Source organism: Acartia tonsa, chromosome 10 (assembly GCF_053477335.1).
Source record: "Acartia tonsa isolate MP-2025a chromosome 10, ASM5347733v1, whole genome shotgun sequence".
Classification (NCBI taxonomy): domain Eukaryota; kingdom Metazoa; phylum Arthropoda; class Copepoda; order Calanoida; family Acartiidae; genus Acartia; species Acartia tonsa.
Window position 1 is genome coordinate 7442504 of NC_137269.1, and position 12497 is coordinate 7455000.

The window sequence follows — 12497 nt, forward strand, 5'->3', positions numbered from 1 at the left end:
TACTTATCCTGTATTTACTCAACTTAAAAACTTAGTTTCGTTTCATTATTATCCTCTCAGTTTTGGAAAAATAGAAGATAAATTCATCTAATGAATATCATTTAACAAATTCTATTTAAAATATCTATTGGCTAATTTAGTACTTAATAATTTTGTAAAAGAAAATGAATAAAATTATTGCTAAAATCGAAATGAATATTCATGTCATAAATAGTTTAATTTAATCCAAATTATGTTATAACTTTAAACTAATAATTAACGTCAAAATACCTAAAAAATTTTAACAATTTATTTAAGAAAGAAAATATTTTTTTACAATACGTCTTTATTTCTTTTATAAACATATTCCAAAAATATTTTAGTTCAAAACAAATAAATATAATGTTTTGTATCAAACGCTTTGTTTAAGTCAAACTACGTTAAATTCATTACTTTTGCCCACATGTTATTTTCCTTAATGGTAGACTATAAAAGTGGAAAAATACAAGAAAAGTATACAAACAAGGATGACAACATCCATAAAAGCGAAGCTCTGAAACGGTGGAACAGACGAACATTGTAGAGTGTCAGATCTAAAAATGCAAAATATAAATATAAAAGTTTTGACAAAATTATACTTAAATTTGTTTAAGGACATACTTAAAAACTTTAAAAAGTTAAAAATCCACATGATTAAAATGGACGTACAGACTTTCTGGTAATGATTTTAGAGTTGCAACGCTTTCTAAATCGTACCTAACTACTACAGGAATCATCATACAAAGTTTGGAATTGATAGGACAATTTTAACATGCCTAAATTAACGAAAAAAGCAAACCGTTATGGACTGACGGACAGCCGGACGGACCAACCCTAATTATGGAATAGCTTCGCTTTTAAAAAGTGGAAAAATACAGACGATTATGTTCATTTGTAGCGAAGCTTTTTGAACAAATAAGTGAACTGTCTGCATTTAATGAGTTTTTATAAATTGAATTAAATGACTGAATTACAGAGAAGCTTCGCATTCCAAATCTAGATTGTTTTGGTTTCTGTTGATGTTTCTATTCTACATATTTGGCATTAGCCTAGGTAATAACACAAAAAGATTGGATATATTCACAAAATAATCAGAAAGAATATTATAGTACCAGTTGAATGTGTGATTTTGTATTATAAGATCAAGTCTTTGCTTACAAGTTTTTATCTTAGGATCATGGGAAAAAACGAAGTAGCAGGTTTCGTCGTATTTTCATTTTCTCCTAATTTCCTTTACCTAATCTAGAATAATCTATCAAAAGCTACTGTGAAAATACGATAAAACCCGTTACTTCGTTTTCTTAAAAGGACTCTCCACAGAAAAATCAACTTTGGATTTTTGAAAATCTAACCTGAAACTATTATTCTCTGTTCAATTTTAGGCATTTTTTGTTTTTGTGGCATCGCGATCGAAGCCCTTTGAAAATTTTGTCCGCCGCCTATTTGTACTGCCGCTATAACAATATATACTACACTTTCCTCCACTCAATATGTGTTCGCCGCTAAAGAACATTTGCTCCATTGCAACCGGCCGCTCTACGATTTATCCTCTTCCTTGACTGGACAATCCTGCCGCCTCCATTTTGTGTTCGCCTCCGCCAAATATAACCATCTTTTGCCGCAGTTGCCGCATTCATCGCCCTTCTCCGCCGCTACTCCGCTATACATTGCGTACGTAGCTATACACAACACCCCCAGCCTCCATTTAATTTCTGAACAAGGGAGAGGGGAGCATGTATTAAAAAGCGACGTACAGCGGAGTAGCGGCGGAGAAGGGCGATGAATGCGGCAACGGCGGCAAAAATAGAAGCTAAAAATCACTAAAGCAGCACAAATTAAATGGCGGGAGGATTCACTTAAAGGAGGTAAAAAATTTCAAAGGGCTTCGATCGCGATGCCACAAAAACAAAAAATGCCTAAAATTGAACAGAGAATAATAATTTCAGGTTAGATTTTCAAAAATCTAAAGTTGATTTTTCTGTGGAGAGTCCTTTTAAATTGTGACTTAATAAAATGTCCATTGCTAATGTTTTATAAAAAAGAAATGGTGTTGTAATTCCGTTATATTATAATAGCAAACAGTGAAAAAAATAAACTTTGCCTTAAAAATGATTTGTTCAATAGGCAAAACTGTTTTCTCTCTTTTTTTCTAGAATTCTACCTTGTTACATATTTGACCTAAAAGTAATATAAATAAATATTATTTATATGTTTTTTCTGAGTATAAACATATATATATCAAAAAAACTTGAGGTCTAATTTTCTTACTAGTGGATACGCCATTAGAGGCGTCTAGAGATGCTTAAGGTACTTTTATATTTTAGTTTTAATAGGAAAAAGTAAAAAATCCTTTTTTTGTGGGGGGGGGGGGGGGGGATTTGTTGAGGTGCCGTCCCCAAAAATAGTTTTAACTTTCTTTAGACCTATAAGAGACTTCCTTGTAAACGAGAACCATATCGGTTCAGTGGTTAGTGCGCTAGATTAGACATATACAGATAAACACCCTGTTACTTTTACTTAATGTGTATACATACATATATATTTAGTGTTGTAGGCAATTTGTAATTTTCTTAATAAATGTTATTACTCCTTTAATTTGGAGGTTAACTATAAACTTGTATTAACATATCTACATAGATTAGTAGGATAACTCAGAACATAGTTATTTATCGCATCGTATTATAAAGAGCCTTCCGCTGATATAAAAGTTTAAAGTGATTAAATCTAGTTTATTTTCCCCGAGATGCCGAAGGCACAGGCTGAAAAACCTTTTTTTTCATATTTTTATATTTGTAGAAAACTGGATATAAGACGATGCTATACATAATTTTACAGTATGACTGATAACACATTATACTGTGGGAATGAATATAGAATATATAAGCATACATTTTGATTGACCAATGGCAAGCCATTATACAATTTAATTGACCAATGGCAAGCCATTATACATTTAATTGACCAATGGTAGGCCAGTATGACATCATTTTTTATAGAAACTATAAAAAGCTAGCTGAAAGTTATATTATTTAAATTTTCTTTGTATTCAGGCACTAAAGGAGAAAACTGAGAAGATTAAGAAATTGTCGGATGTATATCTTTCAAAGGTAAATACACCCCCAATAACTATACACAAAATTACCACTTCTGTAGATTACAATTAGTGGGTTGGAACGTTTGAACACTGAACTTAATGAAACATCCTATTGGGCATTTGAATCAGAAAAAGCTATTATAAAACTTTGGGGACTAGTATAATAAACAGCTCATTTTCTTCTTTCTCCCTGGATACAAACATTAATTTTCTCGTATTCATTTGAATCCGTTGGATAGGAATCGGTTCTCATCCATACGAAAAATCTATGTCTAGCATCGTATTATATCCAGCTTTCTACGAATATAAAAATGTACAATCATAAGATTAAAACCAGTTTTTTTAGCCCGTGCCTTCGGCACCTCGGGGCAAAAAAAATTGGTTTTAATCTTATAATTGTACATTTTATATCCGCGGAAAGCCGTTTATAATACGATGCGAGAAATAACTATTCTTGTACTTTCAAAGCAAATCTGTTCTACATTTGTCTTGTCTCGTCTAAAAAGTTGAATTGACATAAAGCTATGTGGAAAAAATGTTTGAAAATTCAATGAAATTATTAATTTCTAGGAGTAAGGTATAACCAACAAGCGAAATATGTATATCTAAAATAATATTTGGGGGGCAGATGGAAAGATCGTCCATTTTACTATGTGTTGCCCCCCCCCCCCAACGACAGCTGAAAATGACGTATAGGTTTCGTGATTTTCTCCGAATTAATTTCGTTGTTTGTATAAGCTGATTAATTTCTAAGAAAAAGCTACATAAATGCTCCATCCGCTGATTATGAAATTAGGAAAAATATAAATATAAAAATTTCGTATTTTAGGATGTAAGACGAAGAAAGTCGATAAAAATAGCATGTGACGTCATAAAAAATGAGTGATAATCCATCTCTTTTTTAGGGTTTTTTTCCCACTTCTCCTCTCCTCATCCCTCATTTTTACGACGTCAGAATTTTTTTTTAACGACTTTCTTCGTCTTCTTTAGGATGTTAGTCTTCTTGTTTTCAGATTTAGTAGAATAAATCCATTTCTATTTCTATTTCTAGTAATTGGTTTACATTTAAAGCTGACTTTCAGTTTTTTTCTTTAAAGCGAAGCTTTTCATAATTAGGATCGTTCCGTTCGTTCGTCCGTAACAGATAGCACTTATTGTCAATTTAGGCATATTATAATATTAATAGGTATTTAAGGTGAGAGGAAAATCAAACCCCCCCCCCCTTCCACCCTTATTCAATTTGAGTTTTAAAAAGAAAAGAAAAATATTTCTGTTTTTGGAGGGAGGGGTAATCTTTTATTGGGAGGGGGAGATACCCTCCCCAAAAATACTTTAAACCTTCTCTATACCTATAAGAAGCTTCACTGTAAAGGAGAACCATATAAAAAAAAGCTTACCACTTTATGTAATAGGATATTTCATAATTAAAAACCAAGCAAACTGATATATAATAAAAGAATGAAAGACTAAAATAAGATCTAAATTTATTTAAACATCTTTATATATTCTTATGTGGAAATGTATAGAGAACAAGGACATATACAACTTTTGATGATAATTTAGGAAATTTGGGCTGTTCACCCTAAAAAAATACTTTTTTTGATGGTCTTACTGTATATAGAGGCTAAATAAAAAATTTATTGTTTTGACAAAATAATTTTGTAATTAACTAATAAAAGCAAAGGGGTAGTTTCACGAAATGCATTTAAAATTAATTTAGTGATCCGCATATTTTTGCTAGTTAATGGGTTAAACTATATTTATATGGCATATATTTGAAAGAATTTCAATTTTCTACCAAGTAGTTTTGAAAATTTCAAGACTTGAAAATCGTCTTTTTGTGATATATGTAATTTAAAAACTACGTGGTAGAAAATTAAAATTCTTTCAAATATATGCTATATAAATTTAGTTTAACCAATTAACCAGGAAAAAAAATGCGGATCACTTAATTAAGTTCAAATGCCTTTCGTGAAATTACCCCTTTAATAGAGTTATTTAAGGAAAATGTTATCTTTATTATAAAATATTTCTTGATTCATGGAGATAGTTTTCCATTGGGGAGGGGGGAAGGGAATCAAGGATGTGACCTTTGACAAGGGGAATTGGGTATAAGCAACCCTTTGATTAAAAGTGCTGAGATAACCTACAAATGATAATTGATTAGTCATCAAAATATAAATAGAAATTCATCCTTTCAAGCTCGAGTAATGTGTATTTAATAATCATTTAACCTTTCAAAATTGATCATAATAGAATATTTTATTTTTCTCAAGTATTTATTTGCGATTTGTTTAAGTAAGGTTTTGTAATTTTTTTTTTTTAATTTAACCCTTAACGGTCGGGGGGGGGGGGCGTTGAACGCCCCCCCATCCGGTTTTTTCTATCTCATTTTCTGTGTGTGAAAGATAAAGAGCCCAAACTGCTTGACTTTTTAAGTATGGGTATGACACACAACTGAGAGTTAGAATTTTTTGAATATCTCCATCCTGGCGGGCACAGGATGCCAGCAAACCTGGCAGGGTCATCCAGGTAAAGAGCAAAATTATTTTTTTTGACTAAAACAAAGCATTTTATCATACCAAAATACTAAAAAATCCTCTAGTAGTACATCCTTATATGAAATACAGGTGTTCAAGTCACTTTCAGGTTCCAGGTATGATCCTGCAGGTCCTGATCCTCCAGGTCTCCAGAAATCTTTAAAAGGCTCCTGTGGCCGCAATTTTTGACTTAGAGACTTCAAATTTTAAACTTAAGCTTTTCTTACATGTCTACATAACGTATTAAAATTTCATGAAGATCCGCCGCCGTTTTCCCGCCGACCGCCGACTGCGGCGGCTGGCAGCTGCCAAGTACAGCTACGGCCGCTGAAATTTATATTTTGATATTTCTAATGTAAAATTTACATAAAAATAAACATTTTCTGGGAAAAAATTTTTCTTCTAGCTTCAAAAATAAGAAAATTACAGCCGTTTGAAATTTTTAAATAAAAAAAGACCTAAAAACAAAGGTTGTTAAATAAAAGGGTGAAGGAAGCGAAAATTGACTTAGACTTATAAAAGGTCGGAAATTCATTATCAAACAGGGGACTTACACAAAAAAATTTAGCCCTCTAGCTCTAATAGGAACTGAGATAATTAGGGGGGCGTTGAACGCCCCCCCCCCCCCCCGACCGATTAAGGTGCGGCAAGGGGCCCGACTGTAAAGGGTTAAGTTAAAAAGAATGATGACGTCTTAGAGTAGGAAATTAAACTATTGTATATTACATATGACCAGGGAAAGAGGGGATATTGGGTTGGCTGTCAATTACACTAGTACCTTAAGTTTTTATAATAATGATTTCTTTTTTGTTTGCTTCGGGAACTTTTATCTTATTTTGATTGGTTGGTTCAACAAGTTGAGTGTTCAAACGATTCAACCACATTTTTTTTGTCTATTGAGGGAGTAGTTTTGTTTCTCATCATTTTCTGTGTGTGAAAGATAAAGAGCCCAAACTGCGTGACTTTTTAAGTTTGGGTATGACACATAACCGAGAGTTGGAATTTTTTGAGTATCTTCATCCTGGCGGGCACAGGATGCCAGCAAACCTGGAAGGGTCATCCAGGTATAGAGCAAAAATATTTTGTTGACTAAAACAAAGCATTTTATCAAACCAAAATACTAAAATATTCTCTAGTAGTACATCCTGATATGAAATACAGGTGTTCAAGTCACGTTCAGGTTCCAGGTATGATCCTGCAGTTTCTGATCCTCCAGGTCTCCAGAAATCTTTAAAAGGCTCCTGTGGCTGCAATTTTTGACTTAGAGACTTCAAATTTTAAACTTAAGCTTTTCTTACATGTCTACATAACGTATTAAAATTTCATATAACGTTTCCCGCCGACCGCCGACTGCGGCGGCTGGCAGCTGCCAAGTACAGCTGCGGCCGCTGAAATTTATATTTTGATATTTTCAATGTAAACTTTACGGAAAGATAAACATTTTCTGGAAAAAATTGTTCTTCTAGCTTCAAAAATAAGAAAATTACAGCCGTTTGAAATTTTTAAGTAAAAAAAGACCTAAAAACAAAGGTTGTTAAATAAAGGATGAAGGAAGCGAAAATTGACTTAGACTTAAAATTAAATTAAAAGGTCGGAAATTCATTATCAAACATTACAAAAAAATGACGTCATACTATAAAGTTGTCCAATGAGAGTCCAGTATACATTGTAATTGACCAATGGTTAAATATATACTCGCCTCTCATTGGTTATTTTATTATATGACGTCAATTTTTTGCGCAGCATCATCGAAAATACGAAAACCTAAAAATCTAGGAATCGATCTAGCACCCCAAATAATCTTCAAATCTTAATAAAACTTGGTGAAAATATGTAGAATGTATAATTGATCAATACATGAAAATTTCAGTCTTCTATCTTAAAAAAGCATTGAGGAAAGTTCGAATACTTGAAAATGTAGGAATCGATCTAGCAACCCAAAAAATAGACAGATGGACAATACAATGTAAGTATTAGATAAGCATATGTCCTAGGAATCTTCACTAAAAATTTCAGCTGTCTATCTTGAATAGGAGCCGAGAAAATCACGTTTCCCCCAAAATGTTTCAGACATACGGAAATTTTAAATAAAAGAGTAGCTTCGCTACTAAAAAGAGACAGACAGACTGACACCAGTGATATGTACAGAAGCTTATCTACCTAAAGTATTTGCTCTAATAAAGTATAAAAGATAATTGATTAGTCATCAAAATATTAATAGGAATTATCCTTTTCAGCATATTAAAGATATTTAAAGATAATTAAAGAAAAGTACACTTAAGGAAGCCTTTAAGAATTACACCGCTTTAACTGCCGTAAGACTGCCACAAGAATACCCAATACCCCAAATTTAAAGCCTTCATCTTCAATAACATAAAAGGTGTAAGCATTTTAAAAAGATATCTTAGGTAGATAAACATTTTGGGTAATGGGTCTAATTGAGGCAGTCTTTCAGCAGTTATATCGGTGTATTTCTTGCAGGCTTCCTTTAATGTATTTTCTAACTTTTCTTTATTTAAATTTCAAGAAAAGCTGACCAATAAATAAACTAGTGGCTACGCCCCTAGAAAACGCTCGTAAAAATTTAAAATAGGGGGATGGAGGGAGAAGTCAAACTCCCCCCCCCCCCTTTACATTTTAAGACTTAAAAAGAAATTTATTCCTTTTTGGTATGGGGAGTAATATTTTATTGGAAAGGGGGGGATAAACTCCTCCCAAATACAAATTTTACAAAGTTCATAAAATTAGCTACTTGAATCATTGATTTTTTGTAAATGCAGATATTTTAAAACAAGTAATAGTTATTTATCGCATCGTAATATAATCAGCTTTCTGCGGATTCCGGCATAAAATAGGTTTTAATCACATGATTTTACATTTTCAGTCTCAGTCTCAGTAGAAAAAGAATATAATACAATGCTATACATAATTTTTAAGTATGGATGAGAACCGGATGTAATCCACTGGATATTAATCGGTTTCGAGGCGATACTGGAAAATCTTTTTATTCATTTTATAGATTGAAGCCTTGTGTGTAATATGGGCAAGTGGACAAGTAAATGCTGATATTCAGTCAATAGAGAAAGCTCTGCAAGCCTCAGGATCTAAGGTAAATTTATACAGTTGAGACATCTAGTGACAAAAGTTTAAACTACAATCAGGAAACACTATATAGATTAATCTGTAAAGAAGGATTTAAAACTTTTTTTTTGTATCATATTACTTAAACGATCTACACATTTATTAGTTTATCATCTATACCTACCAAAAGAAAGTCTTTAAAAGTATTCTTTTTTAAATCGTGTTATATATCACAAATTTTGGACATTTTGCATCAGATTAATGCACAAAAAAAGTCACATACAAATGTTTTAAACCTATTAACCTTTTTATTACACAATGTCCAAAAAGTCAAAAAAATCAAAATCCTTATGATAAATTAACAGGATGTCTGTTTGTCTGTTCCGAATGATCTTGCTAACCGCTGAACTGATAGGGTTTTAACGAGTAGCTTCTTATAGGTCCCGACAAGGTTTATAACTATTTTGGGGGAGGGTAACACCAGCCTCCCAAGAAAAATCGCTCCAAGAAAAATATTCTCCCCCCCCCCCCAAAAAAAAATAGGAGGGTTAAGATTAATCTATCCCTACTTTTGTATCCATGATTATAATTACAAAGAAAATGAATCGTAATTTTATTTCAAATATAATAAGAATCGTACTTTCATTTCAATGAATGTGGAAGAAAGTATTAGAACAAGGATAACAACATCCATTAGTGACGAAGCACAAAAAATGTGGATGGACAAGCTGACGGAGTGAGTTAAAGAGCAGAGCTGGATCTTTAAATCATTTTAGTGATGAACCAGATCGGGAATCTGAATCAGATGTTTTTGTCTGTTTAAAATAAGGAAGAGAGAAAATTTGTGATAAATAATAAAAAACACGAAACCTTTAAAACATGAAAATGACTAGTTTGACTTTTGAAGCATATACGATAGACAGACGGACATAATAAATTATATAATACTTTTTCGTATTTTAGATCTAAAAAAAAATTCAAAAAATATTTTTTTTTTTTTTGTGGGGGTATTCGACCCCACTATTTAAATTTTGATTTTTAAAGGATTTTTTTGTTAGGTTTTTTTTTTTTGGGGGGGGGGTGGTTTCGGGGTGTCCCACCCCCCAAGAAAATAGTTATAAACCTTCCCGGGACCTATAAGAAGCTACTCTGTAAAGGAGAAACCGAAACAAACAAACAGACAGACAAACATTGTACTACTTTGCATTATAGATATACTGTATGATCATTGGTACGGGAAATCTTCACCCAAAATTTCAGACGAATATCTAAAATAGCAGTCAAGAAAATCACATTTCCCCTATAGTATTACCTACGGACTGACGGATACAAATGAAGCATAGACAAAGTAATTGTAGAGTAGCCACAACACTAAAAGAGAAGACAAAAATTTATATTGAAAACAGAGCCAGGATGTCCCTTTTCTTTTTTTACTTCAGAAATTCTAGTTCAATTTACATATTCGGATTTACAGAATCAATTCATCCAGATAACAAGGATGACAACACCCAGAAAAGAGAAGCTTTAAAACGGTAAAACAAACGGACACTAACACTTGTAGAGTGTCAGAACTGAATAATCACAATATAAATTAATAACAGTTGAAAATTGTAAGTAAATTTGTTGAAAAACTGCTTAAATACAGGATATTGTTTAAAGACATACTTACATTTTTAGGACTTGATTAAATAGATTCTTCGCTTACAATATTGTATTTTGTTGTTATAAGAGTCAGTATTCCAAAAATCAGAACAATCGTATAATTCTATCACATAAAAATTTGTTGTTAAAAAAGTAAAAAAAACAACATGTTTAAAATGGACGTACGGACATTCTGGTAATGATTATGGAGTTGCTACGCTTTCTAAATCGTATCGGACTACTAAAGGAATCACCATTCAAAGTTTGAAAACGATAGGACAATTCCAACCTGTTCAAATTAACGAAAAGAGCTTAATGTTTGTGACGTACGGACGGACAGACCGACCCTAATTTTAAAAATGGTAAAGGAAGTATAATTTGAATATTTTATTAAACAGAGGACAAGCACAATTTTTTAGCTTCTTAGCTTAAATAGGAGCTGAGATAACAGAGGAGGGCCTTTAACGCCCCCCTCCCCCCTTCCCTACCCAGTGGTTCCGATTAAGGTCCGGTAGGGGTTAAGTTTTAATATCAAGGAACTGTTTTAGCTAAAAGATTTGTTATGAAATCTAGTCATTAAATGTTAAAATTTATTAGATGGCAATATAATTGCTATATGTTTAAGGTTTGAATGTCCTACCAACAACAACTTTTTTCTTCATTTCAAAAACTATTCTTGTTTTAGGTAAAAATGACGGGAGAAGATTTAAAGGCGTGTGTCACAGAAATTCAACAAGTTCTGGTGGCTTAGAGTCAACTCAAATAATTATATTTCAAGTATGGCTTCGAAACAGATTAATATTCGCTTGATGAAAACCGTTTCTAAGCCATACTGAAAAAAGTATCGTATTGTATCCAGTTTTCTGCGAATAAAAAAATGTACCATCATAATATTAAAACCTGTTTTGTTACACCATGCCTTCGACATTTCGGAGCTAACAAAACTAGTTTTTATTTTATAATTGTACATTTCTATATCCTCGGAAAGCTGTTTATAATACGATGCGATAAATAACATTTATCCCCTTGTTCCGTTCAAATACAGCTTCAGAAAGGTTTAAACAGAATTTCGTCTGCCTAGAAAATTCAGCAACTTATTTTAATATGGATCAACTGAAAATTGATTGCCTATTTCTTCCCTAATTTCCGAAGTTGTACAGCAGATAACCCAAATATTGCAAAACCTATTTTCAGCTACTCTGGTCAAAGAGAAAAGCGATATAATGTATAAACAGTTTTTACATTATACATTCAAAATTCAATTTTTCAAATTTTGATTTTTTTCTCGAAAGTTTGAAGCTTTTTTAGCTAGTAGTAAATAATGAAATAGGACGTGGAAGCTAGGTACACTTTCAGAAACTAAAATTCAGTACATCTGACCTTGTTATTTATTGTTGTTACTACTATGAAACGATGGGATAACTAATTATGTATGTATGACGGCCAAAAACTTTGTTTAAAGTTACTTTACCAACATGTAATTTTTAATATGCTTTTTTCTTTTTAATTTTTTTTGTAAAACCAATTATTAACATTTGAACTTGGAATGGAATTAATTTTTTTTTCAAAAAATTCCAAATTTAATATTCTAAAAAACTCCTTTTGTTTTTTATCATTTTTTCCAACAAAGAAAGAAAATATCAGATTTTCTAGTATGGCTTCGAAACCGATTAATATCCGGTGGATTGGAACCGGTTCTTAGCCATACGGTAAAACTATGTACAGCATATTATTATATCTAGTTTTCTAAGAATATGAAAATGTATAATCATAAGATTTAAACCAGTTGTTTTAGCCGCTGCCTTCGGCATCTCGGAGCTAAAAATCTTATAAAACTTATAATAGTACGTTTTATATCCGCGGAAAGCTGTTTATAATACGATGGATAGATAACTATTCAATCTCTACTCGGTGTTCTATCATTGTCGCATAAATATCACCAGCGCTAACTAAATTTTGTGCCATGATAAGAAAATTAATCAAAAATTCAGCTAAAAATGTATATTATAATCAACCCATTTTCGAACTATTAATATTACCTAATGTTGCAGTTAAATATAGAAACATTTACTGTTTCAAGTGTGTCGATTCTTATCATCTTTAAATGGCTGTTCTGATTTAGG

The 12497-nt window shown here is 32.0% G+C and overlaps 1 protein-coding gene across 1 annotated transcript in view; it reads left to right on the forward strand.

Annotated features, from left to right (window-relative positions):
- Positions 1-12497, forward strand: part of LOC145330291 (uncharacterized) — a 31140-nt gene that overhangs the window by 18151 nt on the left and 492 nt on the right. The window contains exons 5-7 of the mRNA XM_080174931.1: positions 3069-3125; positions 8672-8761; positions 11060-12497. The exon at positions 11060-12497 is cut by the window's right edge and continues 492 nt beyond it. Of these exons, the coding sequence (XP_080031057.1) occupies positions 3069-3125; positions 8672-8761; positions 11060-11125 (213 nt within the window). The 3' untranslated portion in view covers positions 11126-12497. The remainder of the gene's footprint in view (positions 1-3068; positions 3126-8671; positions 8762-11059) is intronic.